Raw genomic sequence first — 22278 nt, 5'->3', positions numbered from 1 at the left:
TCACTCACTCACTCACTCACATAAGCGCGCACCATACAGAACACTCGCTCACTCACTCACTCACACACTCACACACACAACACACACACAAACAGAGAGAGAGAGAGAGGGGCGCGCGTGCCCACGCGGAATTGTGCCACGCTTTCCAGTGTTACGTATCACTCAAACTAAAGCCTATGGTGATACTTGGTCTTTTCTCGCGAAAAGTTCTATACCAGCTCGCTCAGCACATCAGCTTCTCGAAGTAGCACTAAGAGTTAGAAAAAAATGGCCCCGTTAGCTGTACGGAACTCTGCCAATTCAGAAATAGCAGCAATCACACGGTGCTCCATTGCTTCGTTGAAAGCAAAGATAAGCGATACCAGCAGTTCGGCTGAAATTGCGGATGTATGACAGACACCATTTTGCTAGATTATTGTTTGTGCTAATGTTATATTGTGAAAATTATAGTAATCAGGCTTTCTGTCCTAATAGCAGCATAAGTTTTACTTTTACAGCGAAGTAGTATATGGCTAAAGCAGAATTCATTCGTTCCACGTACGCAAATCTCTTAGCGCGTATGCGCCACTCTAATCGGGCAAGCATCAGTGCTCACCACTACTCCACTAGAAATGTAGAAGGGAAAACAAGGGTGGCAAACACCAATTAAGATTTCTGAACAGACGTAACCAATAATTCAGAAAGACATTCGTGAACCCTCGGGATTAAGGTAGTGATGAGCACTGGGGCCGCAAGTTTTAGCTTCGATAGTTAAGCACCTGGACGGAGTTCCTGGACGATGATTTTCTTTCTTGGGACAAACTGTTAAATTTGGAGGAGTGCCCGGGAACAACGAAGACGACGCAGTATAGTAAGTGCATGTTCTCCAATTTCAGACCATTCTTCTTTCCTCTATACATATCGCACCATTACCTAGACGACAACCTTCTCAAAACATAGACGGGCATGGGTTCGGCTTAGTTGGTTATCTACAATCGTAAGTGCATTGTAGGTAGAATCGTATCTACAGTCCTGAAGCCAGGCGAATAGACAAGAGAAGTGCGCTTGCGTTCATCCTTTCTTTGTCCCTTTGTGTTGCTTCGCGCTGCACCAGCTAGCATATTCTGGTGTCCACCTATTGCAGTTATTTCATTCAAACTAGCCCACGTACCTGTGGAGTAGACCTGCGTGCAGTCTCCCATGGTGGTGGAGACAAGGTTGTGCTGAGGCAGCTCAATTGAGTCATCCACCACAAGAGGCACGTCCTCCTCCCACGCGAACACCAGGTCGTCCGTCGTGTACGAGACTGCAGCGGACAGAACGAGCGAAAACACATACGTCATGCACGGGAGCTCGGTGGCAATGTTCCCCAACACTAAAAGAAGTATTAAACTTACCCGACAGCGGAGAGCTCGTGTTTAAAAGGTTTCCTTCGCTCTGCGTGGACCTAACGCATTAGCAACCCCTTCACAGTTGGGAAGAATTGAAATTTAGACGGGTTGGGAATGATTGAAAATTTGTATGGTGACCCGCAAAAAAAAAAGCAAAAAAAAACAAAGAACGAATTAAAGAAAAAGCTGGAGGAGACCCAATTCCTCAACTTAGGTGTCTGTAGTGGCACTCGAACGCCGGCGTTCCTAAGCCTTGGTATGTCTCTCGGGTCGCTACAGACATAGCTATCTGTATACACGCAGAGTTGTCTGTATTTCTGCTTTAACTGAGTTCCTTTTGGTTTTCTGGAACTAGGATAACAAGGACCTCCTCTCTTCATAAGATGCAGATGTTGAGCCCGGGCGAATGCGAGTGTTTACACTCCACTGCGGTCTTCGACGAATGACACAGCGAACTCTAACTGCCGTGGTTTATGTTCGTTGCTAGTGAAGTGCGGCCGACTCGGATGGCATGGTGCTCTGATCGTGGGCGCCAGAGCTGGAGCCGTGTCACGGACTGCCATTTTTGCGACCCGGTGTCACGGCTAATTAACGGGCGCCGCACTCCCCCGCTGATCGGCGGGAGCCGCGTACTCATGAAAAGAGCCGGGAAGTGCTGAATGGGGTGTCCTTCTTCGAATGTCACCGCGGACGTTTTATTCTTTGTACCTACGGCGGCGTCGGCAGGGTTTTGGAAGGCCCCGACGTACTCCGAACAAGCTTTTGACCACAAGACGCACCGGCTGAGAGCCAAGCAAACTTACCGTTCCCACGGGAAAAACTTCTCGTGGACAAGCTGTATGACAGCACCCCAACAGGTTGTCATTGTCGCTCGATTGAGGACCCTCTCCTAATTTAAAAGGGGTGTGGTTAATATATTTATAGGGCGGAGTTTCTAACAATGAAACGCGCATGATTGGACCCATGTAGAAGTCCCTTTTCTCCCAGGAAGAGAATCAGGGGACACGGAGGATGATGCAAGCGCAGGATTTAGCCCTGCTAAGCAGTCTAGTTGCTGACCAACATGGTGTAGAAGCAGATCAACAAGTATTCCTTCTGGAAGTTTTTAGTGTGGCTCTGTATCGGGTGGCCACCTAAACTTAGCCGTTCGTCTAGTTGTGACGCGAAATTAACGTCTACAACGTAGACATCGGGATTTCCCCTCGAATTAGCTCAACCTGCCCGAGGTCACCTTCAAGCACTAGCCTCCCGGAAACACCAGCGTTGCAACACCGCCGACATCGCCGTTGTACCAGAACTCTCTTCGACTTCTCGCATCCGATCGTCGTGGACTCAACGCTGCCGGTAATCACACGTATGCCTTCACCTGTTTATATCATCGAAGTTTCTCATCAGTAGTTCTATTGTTTGTTAGTTTTGTGTAGTTTGTAATGCTTCTCTCTTGTAAGCTGATTTATTGATTTCATCTGTATTTTGTTAGTTCGTATTAAGTGTTGTGCTAGATTTCTTGTGCTGCACTAGAGTAAAGTTGTTTTGTTTTGTTTCACACGTCTCTGATCTCTTCACTGTCTCTGCTTACGTACGGAACGAACTAACCTGCTGTCATTCCCGTGCCCGACTTCGCGCTGGCGACGCTAGGGTGGCAGCTTGTAACAAGCCGTCACAGCCAGAATTTTTCTTACTGAGTGACAGGTATACCCACAATCTCTTCAAGCTGCTAAAGAGCACTAGCCAATAATTCGAATCGATAGCGAAGGCAGAACACCCAGGCAAAACAGCTTTCACGCGCAACACGAGATAAACTTTGGACTATTTTCTCCATATACAAAACGCCGCATTGCCTCTAAACTAATGAAATACTCGCTTTGTTCCCAATAAAACGCGCCATTTTCTATTTACCTAGTATCCCGATAAAAGACAAGGTTTCACTTACTGCTTTCCATCTTGAGCGTGCAGACTTGGGTGTCGTGGGGATAGGTCTCAAACTTCATGGCACATGATAACAGCAAGGTCAGCCTGCATAAGAATACAGGGAAGTTATTCAGTGATTCCTCGGCGATGTTGAGGTACTAATCTAAAGATTTTATCGGCGGTTTGTTTATGCGCATGTTTGCAGGTTTCCTCTGCTTTCTTTAGAGAGGATTCTTCGAAAATTCTGATTCCGTAAACACCCGCTGCTGTGGCTGAGTGGATATGACGCGTTGAAGCCTAAGGGCCGAAGCGTCAATTCACCGACACTTTGGCACAATTCGAAGAGTCAAAATAGAACAAGATTAGGATATTTGAAGAGAATTAGACATGAAAGAAACGAATGCGTTAGAGATATCTCGAAAAACTCAACCACGTCGTCCTTCATGAGCAATTCTACAGTCCGAAAGAGAGAAAAAAACACGTCGCGCTAATTATTATCGATATTTTGACGAACGCTTGTCTCGGTAGTAAAGAACATGGCTGAAGAAAATGTACACTCTGTTTTGTGTGTTTCTGTTGGAGGGTGTGCTCATTGTACAACTATTTAATGTTTACATAAACTACATGACTAGGCGAAAATGTTTGAGGCCCGAGTACTTAGATTTAGGTGCACGTTAAAAAACCCCAGGTGGTCGAAATTTCCGGAGCCCTCCACTACGGCGTCTCTCATAATCATATCGTGGTTTTGGGATGTTAAACCCCAGATATTTTTATTACATCACTACTAAAAGGATTCACACTAAGAACAATCCCTTTGAAGCACCAAAGTGATCGAACGATAATGATTTACTACATCGGGAGACATAAATAAGGCCATATGTGTGTGCTGCCCAACCTATGCAATTTCTTTTGGACGACTAACTGGAAATTCCTGACGCCTTCACATTCACTGAAGTTATCCCCCACCTACTTTCACTCGCGAATATTCTTTGAAAAACGCGGCTTTCGTTGGTAGAGGGCGGTATAAGTTACCACGCATTACAAAGGCCGTGAACCTCGTCACACAGCATAATGCATTAGCAGCAAATGGCGACCACCTTGCGGCTCCATTATCGACAAAAATATCATTTCACCGTGCAGCGCATCTGTTAACGCCCGTTTCAAAAGATAAACAGCGGGGTGGGTAGGGTTATTTTGTATGCTTGCATGACTTCTACTGTTGGTGTACTACACATGGGTGGCGGTGTTGTGGTGAATACCCGCTTTTAGCAAACTACACTTGTAACTCCATCCTTTGTCCTGTGCGATTCTGTTCTTGTGTTTTCTTGTCGTAACGTGTCTTTGTCTCCATTACAGAACTTGTTTAGAGGAGCATTGCACGATTCCAATTTATGTTAAATGGTGCTCTCAAGTTTATATAACGCCACATCTCTGTCTTGGCTCTACTGCGAAAATTAACAGGTATAGTAATCGTAGCCAGATTAGTCATATGCCCAGCACAAATTGTTACGACATGAAATGTCTCGGCGCTCATGGAAAATATTGGAGAACTGAATGATAATTAATGCAAAAATTAGATGCGTAATATATATATATATATATATATATATATATATATATATATATATATATATATATATATATATATATATTCGCTGACGTTGAATGTTACGAACGAATCAATATTTTGGCAGCCTCCAACGCAAATTACAGAGTGATGGAAGATACATTTGAAGGTGAAAACTACAGGGCTCCCTTGCCATTCAAATTTAGTGCAGTAAAGCGTCGCTCCAATGTTCGTTTTCACAGAATGACAATCATTTACAAAGTGTTGCTGACAATTGGGTACAGTTATGTTGACGATGGGCAGTGCAAGCCTTTTATTGCGATAGCAATTATATTGACAGTCTCGGCTGGATTTTGCCGTCGCCGTGGCCGTCGCCGCCGACATGCACCGTATATGTATAAGTATGTTGTTTTGTCGCAGAAGTACATTTCGCGAAAGCATCTAAAATTCTCTAATGAATTTTAGCTGTTTAGCCTATTTCACTTTTTTTCACAAGAGTTCCAGCTTCCATTTTTTTTCTGTAACCTCAAGCCAGCCATATGCTATTAACGCAACACAGGTGTCTCCAGAAAATGGAGGTTATTTATAAAAAGCGCTGCGTTTCAGGCACCCGCAGTCTGCGGAATCGAAGTATACTTCAAAGCGGAAATATTTTTCGGCAGCTTCGGTTAAGTTGAAATGCATAATCAGCAAACACTTGTGAATTGACTTTTTAAGTGTGTTTCCCTTTAGGGATCCAGGTTGTCGTCTGTCTCATGTCTGCATGGTTACGCAGTGCTCAATACAAGCCTAAAACAAGGCTAACCATGTTCAAATCCAGTGTAAAATAAACCAGCAAGGTCCAAAACTATATAAACTGATTTGTAACATGGTAGGGCGCAGACAAGAACGCCAGCGAAAGAAGAAGACGAAGACCGTTGTTGTTGGTGCTCGCGCTTGCTCGGCTTGGACCGCTGATCGCTTCAGCTGCTGCAATCTTCTAATAAACGCGTTACTGCCTCAACGTTAAACGCATACCATCAAGTGGTGGAGGTGCTGGTTCTGTTCTCCATCCTGGAACTCCGCAGCCGGACTCTACTTTCCCCTTCAACAATGCCGAACGATGCTACCACACCCCAAGCTGCCCGCTGTCCCGGTGTTCCAAGAGAGCGGGACCCCGTCATTTTCAGCGGCACTGATGAGCAAGACGTCGAGGACTGGCTCTCTTCTTATGAACGAGTGAGTGTCAACAACAGGTGGGATGACAACGACAAACTTGGCCGCGTCCACTTCTACCTGAGAGGAGTAGCGGAACTCTGGTTGAACAACCACGAGGCTGAGATTTCCAACTGGGCCTCTTTCAAAACGACCTTCGCGGACGTATTCGGCCGACCAACCGTGCGCAAGCTCCGCGCAGAACAGCGCTTGCGTGATCGCGCCCAACTGGCTGGCGAGTGCTTCACTTCGTATATTGAGGACGTCGTAGGCCTCTGCCGCCGCTTCAACCCTGTCATGTCCGAAGCCGAGAAAGTCAAGCACATCTTGAAGGGCATTGAGGACGATGCGTTCCACATGCTTGTGGCGAAAAACCCTGAAACAGTCGCAGACGTCATTCAGCACTGCCAGAGCTACGATGAGTTGCGAAAGCAGCGCATTTCCACGCGACGTCCTAGTTCGGACATGACCAGCACGTCAGCAGCGACCGTTGGCGCAATATCTTCGGACCCGGCGGTCCTGACACAGCAGATTCAGCAGTTTATCCGAGAGGAAGTGGCTCGCCAATTGTCTCTTGCGCCCTTTCTCCCAGGCAATACTCATGGGCTCACTTCATCGCTGCGACAAACCATCGAAGAGCAAGTCTCCGAGGCACTACCACCCACGTACCAGCCACCGCCTGTATCCGCGCCCCTCACCTACGCTGACGTCGCGAGAAGGCAGCCACATGCGCTGCCGCCCATCGCGGACACTGCTCCCCAAACAAACGCATTTTACGCAACGCGGGCGCCGGCAGGCCCGCACGTTCCTCTTTATCGCCGTCCTGCAACGCCTTCCAATAACCCTTGGCGCACATCGGATAACCGGCCAATCTGCTACTACTGTTGTCTACCCGGCCATGTTGAACGGTTCTGTCGCAGGCGCGTCCCTCGTCCAGGTACCATCGAGGACAGCTACAGCTACGTCCGCCCAGAGCCACCACAGTCAATGCCTCCACACGCTACTTCAGACACCTTTTCATCGAACCGCCGTGCCTTCAACCCACGTCGATCGCCCTCCCCGCGGCGACGTTCGCTTTCACCTATGGTTCGTCGTTTAACGTTCAGGCAGTAACGCGTTTATTAGAAGATTGCAGCAGCTGAAGCGATCAGCGGTCCAAGCCGAGCAAGCGCGAGCACCAACAACAACCGTCTTCGTCTTCTTCTTTCGCTGGCGTTCTTGTCTGCGCCCTACCATGTTACAAATCACTCCCCCGCGGAAAAGGAGCCATCCTGGCGACCTAAGGAACAGGTACAACTGGTGGGTCATAGTGCGGCTTCAGTCGATCGACGTGAACAGTCTCGCGGCCGCGACGACGGCGGTCCGTAGATGATTGAACAGGCTCAATAATATAGTTGACTGGGGATGTTTGACGTAGGACGCGGTAGGGGCCTTCGTACTTAGGCAGTAGCTTTGTGGAAAGGCCAGGAGCAGAGGAGGGAACGCGAAGCCACACCAACGTTCCAGGCGAATATGACGCAGTAGGCAGGTTTACGTCGTGACGGTCCTTCTGGCGCGCTTGGTCTTGGGCGGTTAAAGAACGCGCGAGTTGTCTGCATTCCTCGGCATAATTGGCGACTTCGGATAAAGTCGTGGATTCTGAAGCGTCCGGGCGGTACAGAAGAATGGTATCCATAAACGAGGAAGGTTCACGGCCGTAAAGAAGGAAGAATGGAGAGAATCCTGTCGTAGACTGAGTGGCGCTATTGTAGGCGTACGTAACAAAGGGTAGTATGCGGTCCCAGTTGGTGTGGTCAGCGGACACGTACATGGACAGCATGTCGCCCAGTGTGCGGTTAAAGCGCTCAGTCATTCCGTTGGTTTGGGGATGGTACGCGCTGGTTGTCCGATGCACAACGTTGCATTCACGAAGGAGGGCTTGCACGGCTTCAGAAAGGAACGTACGTCCGCGGTCACTGAGTAGCTCGCGAGGTGCGCCGTGGCGAAGAACGAGTTTTTGAAGAATGAATAAGCCGACTTCACGTGATGTGGCCTCTGGCAGCGCTGCAGTTTCAGCATAGCGTGTCAGGTGATCAATAGCGACAATCACCCAGCGGTTCCCGTCAGGTGTGTAGGGAAGGGGGCCATACAGGTCTATGCCGATGCGATCAAAGGGCCGGGAGGGACAAGGCAACGGCTGTAGTGGTCCAGTGACTGTGTGCGCTGGGCTCTTCCGGCGTTGACACTTGGAGCACGAGCGTACGTAATGTCGGACAAAGCGGTACAAAACTACTGAAATAACCAAGAATTAAACGCAATAATGTTCCTAAAATTGCGAAAGACGTTTCTAATACATCTGGCTAATAGCTACGCCACACCAAAGAGGGTGCCACCACCTCGGCAAGCGCGAAATTTCTCACTCCCATTTCGTATCAATAAACTTTATTCCTCCTTCTACTGGTCGAGGCGGTGGCAAGCGCGCGATTGCCAAGGGAATCGCCGGGTTGCGCGTGCTACATACTTTTTCAGGTTTCACGTTAGTGGAGCTGCATTAAGCGCAGGATTTATAACTACACCAACTCCTACACAAAAACGACATTTGCGCAGGAGTTAGCCCGGGATTTCTAACTGCACCAGGGACTGCACAAGAAGTAGAATAGCGCAGGGTTTGGAACTATACCAGGGCCTACACAAGGGCGACATTATTGCGGGATTTAGCGCGGAATTTAGAACTACACCAAGACCTGCACTTTAGCGTTACATTAACCACTGAATGAGCACCGGATTAGATTATAATGAGCGCTACACTTTAGTTGTCAGCTTAGGCGTAGTTGTTTACGTGGGAAAGTTGTCGGTCATCAGTATTTGTAGGTCGTAACTAGCACTCACATACTGTACGCGACATTAGCATTTAATTACGAACACCATGCGTTCTCAAAAGCTTTGCCTACTAGGTAGTTACTACAACTGCACATCTATCCCAAAGTTTGAAGCGGTCAATAGCTGCGGTAAAGACTAGGGAGACATGGGCATGCAAACAGCCAGGTGTTTCTTACTTGACCATGTAGAGGATGCGCCTGTCGGAGTAGAGCCATATGTAGTGGTTTGGTATGGTCATCTCCTGGAAAGTGACGCGCTTGGCGTTCTTGAAGAACGAGTCCGGACGCCACATGCGCTGCAGCCAGCTGACAGGCAACAGGCGGTACTTGGATGTCATGTTGCGGGGAAGACGTAGCCGGTGGTCATGCCACGTTTGTGACATGAAGATGTCGGCGACGTAGGTCTGCGCGAAACATGCCGCATCTCCAATACATCTACGATATGTCAACCTTTCCGAGCGGCCACAGACATGAGTGAACAAGATGTGCTTTCCTAGAAATTTCCGACGCCACATGAACAGATGTACACTGTGAGAAAAGACTACCTTAACTGCTTTCGGTGATTCCTAATTTACCATGTACGTATATAACTCTTTTTAAAGACACCCGTTAACTCTCTTTTGGCTTCCACGACTCTCCAACGAGATTAAAATGATCCCCAAATAGAGTTCGCCTGTCTTGTTTAAATAGAGTCATATACGTGGCAAGACAGGACTGACTAAAAAAAAAGTCAAAATAGCTATTTTTTTCTTAGAGCGTAGCGGAAAAGCCTGTAGTTGTAGACAACGTAGAGGACCATGAAGAAGACAAGCTCTGAGGATGACGTGTCTGTAAATGAAGCTAGGTTGCTAAGCCTGATAATCAAGAGCTGCCAAAAAAAAAAAAAACCTTTGCGGAGGCAACGTTTCGACTCCGGGCTTACGAGAAACAAGCCATGACTCCAGGGCCAGTATAAAAATACAAATTTTAAAACTGGTGAATGCAGGCGTTCATAACTTCCAGTGTGCGTGAAATGATTCGTAGCGGATAGTTGCAGTGAAAAAAAAAAGACGCTGGCAAATCTTATATCGCGATAAAGATCCTGAACTGATAGAGTTACGTTAACAGAATAACTACGTAATAACTACGAACAGCATACGTATTACAAACATCGGAATCGCAAACAGTTGCAGAGTATAAGAGTTATTTATTTGGGTTCAATATCAAATTAGGAATTACTATTTTGAATAAATTTAGTAGCTTTCTTCCAAGCTGTTGGGACAATGACCTGTCTGCCTCGGTGTATTCCTTTAGGTATTGAATATTACTGGCACGACACCATCATACTGAGAGTAGTTCGGCGAAAAAGACGTATTAGTGTCATTGAAATTGAAAATCGTAGGTAAGATACCGTTGGCTGAAGTCAGCAATGTGGATTAGAGAGCTAATAAGGGCTACCAACATGATCCTTCAGGTTAAAAAGGTGGATTTGAGCAGTCCGCGTATTGTCTTTCTCCTGTTAGGTTTAGAGAATGTCACAGTCACATAAATGCTTAGTCATGACTGGCAGGTAACTAATTCATACCACGAGATTAACAAACCTCCGCACATAAGGCCGCAACCGTTGGCACAAGACAACAGTCTTCTGCCATCCTTCGGGTTTATATAGTCATGCTTTTGTCGTCATGAACTTGTAGCAACACGCCCAACGGCACTTATTCGAAGTGATGATAGATCACTAAGAGAGGCCCTCACCCTGCTGAAGAAAATAAGAACAATAATTAATGGTGAAGTAACAACAGGATGATTGACTTACCATGGATCCTTCATCAATGGAATCTAAGCTGAGCACAGTGACGTGGAAGCTCACGACTGTAGGCTTTCCTGGTCAAAGAATGAAACAGCAGGATTTTAGGGCATACATTATAGATTGATGGATGCTGTTTCAAAAAATGGGTTTAACATTTAGTTAAAGCTGTCCGTTGGACTATGTGACGCAGAATCAAGAGAAAATTAAAAGCTTACTTTACCTAGTTTTGTAATTATCTACTCATGCATTCACCAACTGAAGTTTATTTTGAGTATGTCACTTTTAGAATAATTTCATAGAATGCTTAGATCCACTTTATAAAAATGGCAGCGTTTCCTTTCCGCTCCGACAAATGGATCGGAGAAGGACCTGTAGCATACTAGCAGGTACAATGCGGTCTTGTTTATAGAGTAGTTCATGTACCAGAAAAAAAAAAAAACCTTTGAAAGAATCACACCACTAAAGTTTGGTGACACAGAAAAAAAAAAAACTTTTCAAACAACATAGTAAACAAACGCAGCAAACAAACGGTTTTCGCATGTTTCTGCGCGCTTAACATTGGCCGTTTCAAACTATCTTAGAGTGCCTACTGCAAGTACAGTTTGCAAGTGCCCACTGCGCCATAATTCTTTTATTTGCGAATCGGCGACGAGCCCACTACGCGTCCGTAAGGCAGCAAGCGAGCGTACGAAGCTGCTGGTTTTGTGGATGCTTTTGCTGCTGATGATGATTAAATATGTGTAAGCGCTTTGTAATGGGTGGAGCTTTGAAACATTCGCTCGTTGCAATTCACATCTTTTGACGCCTGGCGCGATTATACGCTTCTTCCACGCAATATTACATGCAGTAAGGAGGCTCCTCCCACAACATGACATTCATATAGTGTTTCTTTTTTTTCGCAGCAGTTACAAGTAATGGCCTAGCTTTTTAAATAATGTTAACCTTGGTACTGTTATCTGTGAGGGAGTGGCTCTGGCGTATCGAAACTGCACGACGAGGTTGATTGTAAATAAGAGTCTGGGGGCCCCCATTAACGTGCAGCGTTTGGTACGTCAAGGTTGCCCCCTAAGCCCTCTGTTGTTTTGCATGTACATGGAAACAATGCAAATTATTAATAACAATAACATCCTTGGTTTTAAGTTACAAGCAGCAGAAGTGAAGCTGCTAGCCTATGCAGACGACGTAGCGATTTTCACGCGAGATGAGCGTAGTATAGCCGAGGGTGTCGAAATTGTTCGGAATTTCAGCCAAGCTACGGGTAGTGGCGTCAAGTGGTCAAAGTGCCTTGGGCTCTGGCACAGATCGTGGCCAGCGAAACCAGACCACTTCGCTAACGTGCCTTGGGTGACGACCCCGGGCAAGTACTTTGGCGTCCCGCTCGACTGTTACCGCGACAGAGATCAATATTGGAAAGCGCAGGCCAAGGATATGCTGGAAAAAACGGAGAAGTGGAAAGGTGCCGCGGTATCGATCTTTGCCAGAGCCACCACTTGCAATATTTTTTTTATTAGCAAGCTCTGGTACGTAATGCAGGTACTGCATTGTTCACGTACAAATGTGCAGAAGATCCATAGAATATTCGCTGTATTTGTCTGGGTTTCTGAGTGGGAACGCTGCAGTCGTACTAACTTGTTTCGTCGGGTAAAGGATGGAGGGCTGGGACTGGGTCACCTGTTCTTACGGCAGATTGTAAGCCGGTTTTTGTTTTTTAGAGATATTACCGACCCGTTCCTCCGCACTATACTTCAATTACGGCTAAGCAGACTGCTCCCTGAGTATGTCGTATCAACGGAAGAGTGTCTGGAGGAATCGGTGCTTACTTTAAAGAAATAGTGACCAGTGCAAGATTTCTTACCGTACGTTTTTCAGCAGAGTATCTTTCCAATGTGAAGAGAAAAGAGCGTTATTTTGCTTAGTGTGAAATGGTATTCCCAGTGCCTTTGTACAGATCATTGTACAGCGGAGGCCCAGGTAGAAACGTTTTAAAAAGAGTTAAAAAAATGCAGGTGCAGCCTGGAACAAAAACCTTTTTCTTTAAACTACATTCAGCCACGTTGCCAGTTAAAGCCTTTTTGGAAAAGAAGGGTTGCTTTTTTTACCGTGGGGCACTCATTGTTTAATTTGTAAATGTCCAGAAACAATTGACCATGTTTTTTTACATTGTTGGGAAGGGGATTACTTTTGGGATGTTTTGCAGAGATCTGTCAAAAAAGAATTTCCTCTGGACCCGTATGGAATCCGGTTTTTGAGCGTAGAAAATGAAGATGGCGTTCCTTTCGACGCAATTATGCTCCTGGGCCTCCACTCCTTGTGGAGATCACGTATGGCAGGCTACATTTTGACAAAGATGCGCGACCTGCGCGAGCATATTTCAGGGAAAGTATGCATTGGTTTTTGGAAACACATAAGGCGTCACCGGAACCACCCGAGTGGCTCTCAAGAGTAGAGCCGCTCGTTTGCTTGCGCAAATTTTAATCTGACGATACCAGCATGATGCTGGTTGACTGCAGAGTCACCGCATGTACAGTGTACTGTGACAGATTTTATAGCAAGTAGTTTTAGTGCCCTGTTTTTTTTGTACCAAAGCCAGGTAATAAAGAAAAAAAAAGCAATGGCCTAGCTCGTAGAACACACGCTTCCCACGCAGAAGGCCTGGTTTCGATTCTCCCTTGAACCTAAGATGTTTATTATTTGTTTTATTTGCATCTTTCTCGATTTTTTCGATCACGGAAAACGCTGATTTTCGCTCACAACCAATGACACCGACGCCGACACCGACGCCGGAATTTCTGCGAAACGAACTCGTTGACGCTGTCGCGTTAAAATAATAAAAGAGCTAAATCAGGCACCCATCACATGCTGTGAATACTTATGAACGAACATGACATGAGAAACAGCAAAAATAAGCCGCCATACGAGGGATAAGAAAAGTGTCACCATTTTCTTTTGGAGGTTCCAGGCTATCGTAGTCGCCAGGATTCTCTGGTAGGATTGACTCCAAGTCCAAAGGCTCTGTTCTAGAAGAGAAATATCCATGTGGGCAGAAAATTAGATGATCTGCTAGTAAACATACAGGGCGGGCCAGCTATCACGCATCATGATTAAAAAAAAAAAGAGGAATGTCGTTACGCGAAGCACACCTCGTGCATATTGCTCCCAGTGCACTGTAGTAGCTACTACCATTTTTAGTTAATTAGTCCTAATTATGTTTCTCACTCGACAAACACTCATGTAATCATTAAAATATAATTGGGGCGTATGTAGAGATGTTCAAATGACATCTAACTGCGCTATTTTCAACAACGTACTAATTGCGTGCTCACTTCTTTTGGTTAATAAAGAAAGCCCGCGGAATCTGAAAAAGGACAGTGACTACACTGCTGAGCGCATCGGAAAGCAGCGCCCTCAAACAGGCTCACTGTGAGGTAGCAAGTCAAGGAAAAATTCACAGTTTCACCGCAAGCGCGAAGCAATGAATGCGATAGCAACAAATTGTAGTGTTACACGAAGTGAGGCTGGCAGCTAACTGTTTTGTATACGATCTCGCGTGGCTACAAAACGCTGGTGTAAGAGAATACGGCCGTTCCAGGGAGAGATGCTCTCCGCATAGTCACTTCGCGTTGACAGCGCAGCACGTAGAAGGGTATACGAGCCACCCGCTGTGATGGCTTTCGAGATAGCACGCGCACCAGCGATCGCTCCCGCGCCCTTAGAATCAAAGTTCAAAGTTGCTGCTCAAGCGACACTCCCCCCCCCCTACCCCCTTCACGTCTTCGCGTCTTTTAAAGCTCGTTCAAGACGGACGGGGCGTTTCCTGTCTGCTTCGACGGCAGGCTTCCCAAGCGAGGTGATGTTATCGCGTGCACCCTCCGAGCGACGGAAATGAGCCGGCTCGTTTGAACTCTGCTTCGGCCGCGTTCGTCGCCCCCGCTCGCGCACTTTTACCCGCTGTAGAACGTACAATGCGCGGGAGGTCTTATCAATTTGGACTTCATACCGGAAAACATGACGGCGACGGCAACGGCGAAAACCCGTCGAGACTGTCCATATAATTGCTATTGCAATAAAATGTATGGATCACCCTATCTACACTCGCCGGTCGAAGAAACGCGCCACTTTGGGTGTTGAGTCAGGCATGATCTGAACAGTGCTTCGGCCTCGTTATCGATAATAACAGATAATAAACATTTTTCATATTTCGCGGGCATTTTTTATCAGCAGGAGAAAAATGAGCTTGTAATTGCAGTACGTTGTTGAAAATAGTGCAGTTAGATGCCATTTGAGCATGCCTACGTATGCTTCATTGACATCTGATAACTAGCTGAGTACTTTTCACGTTAGAAACATACTTATGACTAAATATTGGACCTTACTAACGAAAAAAATTGCTGCGGATACTACAGTGTACTGGGAACAATATGTACCAGGTTTGCATCGCGTAAAGCTGCTCCACTTTTTTTTAAACTGTGCTGCGTGATAGTTGGGACACCCTGTGTATCATTTCAGGCTTTCTCAATTGAAATGATACCATTAGTCATATTAGTAAAATACGAAGCTTTAGATGTACAGGCAATAATATTGTCACGCTGCATGAGTTCGCTGGAGCCAAGAAGAAGAGGAAGGAGTAGGGCGCACGAGGAGCGAGCCGTTGTGGGGCTGACCGTCCTGTCCCTTGCGCTGCACCAAACATCTCTCATTACTCTCATCCTGTAAATAAATCCATACCATCGTTACAGTTTTGGTGGACGTGCGGGGTACGTAACACTGGACGACCGAGCTCTACCGCCCCCTCGACGCAGTAAACGGTTGGCCGGGCTACCACCGGGAGACGTTACCATGAATGACGCGGACAGACGTGATGATGGCCATGAAAGAACCGCACAAGAGACTGCTCGCCCAAGACAGGCGGGCTGCACCCCTTATCGGGAGCCGCGCACATTCTCGGGAAGAGAAGATGAGGACGTCGACGACTGGTTGCGGCACTATAAGAGGGTGAGCCGCCTTAATGAATGGAGCGCCTCTGCACAACTCTCGCATGTTGTCCTGTACCTTGCCGGAACTGCACTTTTGTGGTTTGACAACAATGAGGATGTGCTGACAACTTGGGAGACATTCGTCGACGAGATAAAGAAGTGCTTCGGTGATTCGCTCTCCAAAAAGAAAAAGGCCGAGCAGACACTTTCACGGCGAGCACAGCTACCTGGAGAGACGTGCACGACCTACATAGAAGAGATCCTGAAGCTATGTGGTATAGTGAATCCAAACATGTCGGATGAGGACAAGGTGGGACATTTGCTCAAGGGAATTGCCGAAGATGTTTATAACTTTCTTATCTCTAAGGAAGATGTCACGACGCCATCCGACTTGAGGCGTCACTGCCGTGCTTTTGAAGCTCTCAAAACACGGCGGGTACTTCCGAAGTTCGGCCGACTGGACAACGTCACGAATGTAGCAAGTGTAGACATCTCTTCCTCTGACGACCTCGCCGCTATGATACGGCGTGTTGTCAGAGACGAACTGGCTCACTTTCAAGGTGGAGATGCCAACCGCGTGTGTCACCAGTGTGCATTGGATGAGCGCTATCCGGAAGTACCGGTCTCCTGGTCACGACCTGCATACGCCAACCGCGATGACGTCCATATGGAGAGCACCATGACACAGCCTCAAGTGACGACTTTTACGCGTCGACAGGACGTGCCGCCTCGGCGAGTGTCTTCCGACTACGTAATGCCCAGGAGACCTGTCTCCTACAACAACGAGAACCACCGCAACCCACCTGTCTGCTTCAATTGCGGTGTTCAGGGACACATCTCGAGGTACTGCAGACGTCGTCCGCAACGCACTGCAAGAGATCGTGCGTATCCGCTTCGCATGCAAGACGCCGTACCCTGGCAACCATCTGCCCCACGAATAGACGATGCCATAGACTGCCTACATTCCGCTTCATACTTTTCATCTGTCGACTTGCGCTCAGGCTACTGGCAAATACCTATGAACCCACAAGACAAAGAGAAGACCGCTTTCATTACGCCGGATGGGCTCTTTGAGTTTAATGTAATGCCCTTTGGCTTGTGTAATGCTCCGGCAACCTTCGAGCGATTCATGGACACGATCCTTCGCGGCCTCCGATGGGAAATATGCATGTGCTACCTTGACGACGTGGTCATTTACGGCAAGACATTCTACGAGCACAACCAACGGCTTGAAGTTATTCTCGAATGCATCCGCCGTGCGGGACTGATCCTTAACTCGAAAAAGTGTCACTTTGGTGAGCGTGAAACGCTTGTCCTTGGTTTTCTTGTCGACAAGGAAGGTATCCGTCCCGACCCTCAGAAGCTTGCCGCCGTCCGAGACTTCGAGCAACCGAAGGCAGTGAAAGACCTCCGCAGCTTCCTTGGGCTGTGCTCGTATTTCCGACGTTTCATCAAGGACTTTGCACGTCTAGCTCATCCACTCACGTCTCTGCTTCACAAGGACACACCCTTCGCATGGACTGCTGAGTGCCAGTCTGCGTTCAGTGAGCTAAAGTTTTTACTTACCTCTGCTCCAATTTTACGCCATTTTGATCCTGAGGCACCAACTGAGCTTCACACCGATGCTAGTGGTGTGGGCATTGGAGCGGTACTTGTACAGATACATAGCGGACGCCAACAAGTCATCGCCTATGCAAGCCGTACACTCACAAAGGCAGAACGGAACTATACCGTCACCGAAATGGAATGCCTCGCGGTAGTGTTCGCCATTCAGAAGTTTCGACCATACCTTTACGGCCGTCCCTTCAGGATAGTCACCGACCACCATTCACTTTGCTGGTTGGTTGGACTACGCGACCCCACCAGCCGGTTAGCTCGCTGGTCATTACGGCTGCAAGAATACGACTTTTCCGTCACATACAAGAGTGGTCGCTGTCACACCGACGCTGACTGTTTATCTCGACTTCCGTCAGCAAGCACCCGAGATGGGGAGGATGACTTGGACGAATATCTTTTCGGAATATCCACGGAGTTTCCCGATGCCGCCGCCTTCAAGCGTGAACAGGAGCAAGACCCTTCAGTAAGGATTCTTCTTGATGCCGCTCGGTCAGCAGCACGGAGTTCACCTTTCACCATATCCGCAGGTTTATTGTACAAGAAGAACTATTCCGCTGAAGGTGCTCCACTCCTCCTCGTCGTGCCCCAGAATCTTAGACCCGAGATCCTTCGCGCCATGCACGATGACATTACATCAGGTCACCTAGGCTTCGCTCGGACGCTGCACCGTGTGCGTCAGCGTTTCTACTGGCCCAAGCTCTGGAAGACAACAAAACAGTACGTTGCCAGCTGTGCTATTTGCCAACGTCACAAACAACCAACAACGCCTCAGGCGGGTGCCTTGCAGCCAGTTAAGCCACCAACCCTTCCCTTTGAAAAGGTCGGCGTCGATTTGCTTGGCCCCTTCCCTAAGTCATCTGCTGGGTGTCGATGGATCATAGTGTGTGTGGACTACCTGACGCGATATACTGAGACGGCGGCGCTCACTTCCGCTACAGCAGCTGACGTCTCATTCTTCCTGCTGCACTCTGTCATTCTTCGCCACGGTGCTCCGCGTGTTGTGATTAGTGACCGAGGACGACAGTTTACAGCGGATGTTGTTGAAGAACTATTACGCCTTTGTGGATCTGACTATCGGCATTCGTCGCCTTACCACCCTCAAACAAACGGCCTGACTGAGCGCACGAATCGCACCTTGACCAACATGCTTGCCATGTATGTGTCCAATGACCACAAAAATTGGGACTCTGTTTTGCCATTTGTTACGTACGCATACAACACGGCGAAGCACGAAGTCACCGGGTATGCGCCTTTCTTCTTGCTCTACGCTCGCCATCCCCAAAGCTTTATCGACACGATACTTCCCTGGTCTCCGCATGAAGACTTCTCAGTAGCCCGGACTTTATGTCGTGCTGAAGAAGCTCGTCGACTGGCTCGCCTCAGGACTATTTTGTCACAAGATCGAGCCAAAACTCGTTACGACGCTCGACACACGCCTGTCACATTTGCTCGTGGAGACTTTGTTTTGCTCTGGACGCCTGTGCGGAAAAAAGGATTGTGCACGAAGTTTTTGTCCAGGTATACCGGACCATACGTCATATTGAGACGTTTGAGTGACGTCACGTTCGTCATCGCCAAAGTGTCCTCTGACAACCGGCGGTCACGTAGAACCCAAGCAGTACATGTTGCCCGCCTAAAGCATTACCACCATCGGGCTACGTAACTCGCTCGGAGAGCTTCGTCTGCGCCCGGGGAAATTGTCACGCTGCATGAGTTCGCTGGAGCCAAGAAGAAGAGGAAGGAGTAGGGCGCACGAGGAGCGAGCCGTTGTGGGGCTGACCGTCCTGTCCCTTGCGCTGCACCAAACATCTCTCATTACTCTCAGCCTGTAAATAAATCCATACCATCGTTACAATATTTAGGTGAACGCCATGCGGGAACGGGTAAACAGCTTTGCAAGGACAGATGTTGTCTGAAATACGTTAAAGGAGACTTTGTAATAATTGTTGCCCCTCTGTATTAAGTAAGCTGTAAGCTAAAGGTAGCAGCGACGCTGTTATATTGATGAATACATGCTTGAATATACCCTTACACGGGATTCCAAGATCAAAAAGGGAGCCGACAGATGGATACACGGGGTGGGATTAAACGTACGCCGGGCGGCGTACGTTTAAAAGTCCTTTTTACACGTACTTTTAAACGTACGCCGCCCGGTTTTTCTCCCCGCCTGTAGTTGCCTTCCCCACCACCTTCTGCAGCTCTTTGTGATGGCTGCACTCGCCCTCTCGCTTTGTTGTAACCCCCCCCCTTTCTTTTCCTTTTTCTTTCTTTGCATCTCCTTTTAACTCTGACATGGCAGACCCGAACGTGGTTGCAAACTTGCTTGAAATGTGGCAAGGGCTACACTCCTCTGCTTTCGAGTTTCTTTCTTTCCAGGCAGAAATTACCAACAGCACAGACGCGCCACCGCTGGACATGACGCCATCACTAACGCCTTAAAACTAACACGCCAGGGATGACAAGGCGCCTTTGACAAAGATAGGTCCCCTATCGAAACGTCGGCCAGCCTGTTCGAGGCACTTTCTCCTGTTTGAAACCTATCCCACTTACACGGGATTTTGTAAGATTAGCATCCAGAGCGGTGTCACTAATTTAGCCAAGTTGCGACTAGCTACACAGTGTTTTGATACGGCCTAACAGTTATAGTGCTCATTTCAGGCCCGGTTGTTTCCGACAAATATCCTTATGTTCCTATGATACCGTGTCACCAATGAATATAATTTAAATCGATGTAGACTTTGCGACAAACCTGAATGAAAAGGTTGAGATCTATATTCTATGGCCGCAACTTATAGCCACACATGGTACACATGAAGCGTGGAAACTTGGGCAAGTTGGTAGGTCATAATTGAATATACGAACAGCGCAACTGACAAGGACAAAGGAAGGTAACAACACACAGTGTGTGTTGTTACCTTCCTTTGTCCTTGTCAGTTGCGCTGTTCGTATATTCAATTATGGTACACATCCGCTGGTTTTACGTGCTCTTTGTCCAAATCCGAGTGTGTCATTCCTCCTCTTGTTTTCCGTTCGTATCGCTTCATGTCGATAATAATACCCGACATGATACGATATGCAGTAAGCCAATAGTTTTTGCGCACGGATCTTCACTTCAGTTTTCTTCAAGCCCATCTTGCCATCGTGCAGCCATTTGACTTGAAGTCAAGCTAATATTTTATTAGTCGTATTTTTTATAGATTACGGCACGCTATATGTGCTTCCTCTCCAGCTTTGTTTTCTCAGTATTAAAAAACTTGCAGCTCAAGTTTCTTAAGAAGGAACGGGAACACACACCACACGCTTGTGGGCGGTGAGTTCTTGTTTCTTCGTGTAGTGTCTTTCTTGCACTGTAAGCTTCCGCATAACGCAATGCCAAGTAGCCACATTATCGATCTATCCTTTTAGTAACACGAGCCGCGAGGGACACTCTTGTTCTTGCTCGAAGGACTTCCGGATTTCCGAATATCAGAAACAGTCTTTTCAAAAATAGAAATCGATGGTTTTGGTTCAACTTGAACACATGATATTGGATCATAATTTCACTTAAGATACGGGCCATGTAACTGCGAGGATAATTAATGGAAATTAAACAACTGAGTTCACCTAAACTTTGTGAGCAGCTAGAATCGTTGCGGCACCTGGCGGAGCAGATCTCAGCCGCGCACTTCTTTCTACGCGGCCGCCGAGATGCGCTTCAGCAGCGCGTGACCAAGGAATAACCAGAACACAGGAGCTCCGACATGTGAGTCCCGCTACCAGACACATAGGTCAAAGATTAGGGTCGAATGAATTTTTTTTGCATGCCCACCTTGACATTTCCCGTACTGCAGTCTCCATAGGTACAGTCGGCGTCAAAAGTGTACAGACCACCAGGTCAGAGACAACTTTGCATTTTACCACGAATTTGTGATTGTATTCGGTGGAACTGCATAGCACACGTTAGCGCGTTTTAGAACTAGCTGGAAATCTAAACTAAGGGCTGCCTGCCCAAGCAGTCAGAATATTAGGTTTTTTTCTTGGGTCTCGTGGTCTCTAAACTTCTTAGGCAGACTGCACACACCTTGTCAGCAATAACAATCTTCGGAGGTTTTACGTCCTAAAATAGCGATATGTTTATGAGGGACGCCGTAGTGGAGGGCTCCGGGAATTTCTTCAAGGTTCTTCAAGGCCGACCTAAGTCTAAGTGCACGGGCCTCTAGCGTTTCGCCTCCATCGTTTCGCCTCCGCCGCGGTAGCGTTCCGATGAAATCCCGTCGAACTTCATCCTGTCTTGTCTGAGGCCACCACAGATCCCAGACAAGGCGTCCAGCTACTGGCTGTCCATAGGACCCTTGAACGAGCGTAGAGGCACGGACACTCTTTTCCCACATGGAACTAGCCAACGGGTGTTTAAGGACCTGCCTAGTAGGTCCCCCAGCCTAGCTTCTCAGGACCTCAATAAAGTTGTTTACTACTACTGCTGCTACTACTACTACTACTACTACTACTACTACTACTACTACTACTACTACTACTACTGCTAGCCAATGGGGATATCTGATATTGAAATGGTGGAGGCACTTATCGATTGGTTGAGAAGAGTGCCGGAATACCTTGCGAGGTCCATGGTGAAACACAGTATGCAATGGAGCACGATGGCCCGCTGGCATTTCATAGCGAGGCTAACCGCAGGCCGGTTCCATTGGCCCCAGCAAACCGGTGCCCTGCATGCACATAACGCAAGAAAAAAGAATACATAATACATTGAAACCTTTAATTTCTGCAAGACAAATCGCACAATACTCGATTCTATTGCGATAGCATTGATATGGACACTCGGCGGAATGTTGCCGTCGCCGTCATTTCCCGTGCATATGTACATAAATAAAAGCCACAAATAAAAATACTTCAGAAGAAAGAAATTCCGCGCCGCTCCACCGGGGGTTGGAACCTGCGACCCCTGGCTCCTCGGCGCCCTGTCTTAGGCAATTACGCCATGTGTCATTCGTTCTCTAGTGTA

General features: G+C 47.5%; 1 protein-coding gene across 1 annotated transcript in view; it reads right to left on the bottom strand.

Moving 5' to 3' along the window:
- Nucleotides 1-21981, bottom strand: part of LOC119372127 (glycine receptor subunit alpha-2) — a 28250-nt gene extending 6269 nt beyond the window's left edge. The window contains exons 1-6 of the mRNA XM_037642590.2: nt 21872-21981; nt 13627-13706; nt 10696-10763; nt 9078-9304; nt 3304-3386; nt 1151-1285 (exon numbers count right to left, since the gene is read on the bottom strand). Of these exons, the coding sequence (XP_037498518.2) occupies nt 1151-1285; nt 3304-3386; nt 9078-9304; nt 10696-10763; nt 13627-13706; nt 21872-21933 (655 nt within the window). The 5' untranslated portion in view covers nt 21934-21981. The remainder of the gene's footprint in view (nt 1-1150; nt 1286-3303; nt 3387-9077; nt 9305-10695; nt 10764-13626; nt 13707-21871) is intronic.
- Nucleotides 21982-22278: the final 297 nt, after the last annotated feature.

Source organism: Rhipicephalus sanguineus, chromosome 10 (assembly GCF_013339695.2).
Source record: "Rhipicephalus sanguineus isolate Rsan-2018 chromosome 10, BIME_Rsan_1.4, whole genome shotgun sequence".
NCBI classification, from domain to species: Eukaryota; Metazoa; Arthropoda; class Arachnida; order Ixodida; family Ixodidae; genus Rhipicephalus; species Rhipicephalus sanguineus.
This window is presented reverse-complemented; position numbering and strand designations above follow the sequence as displayed.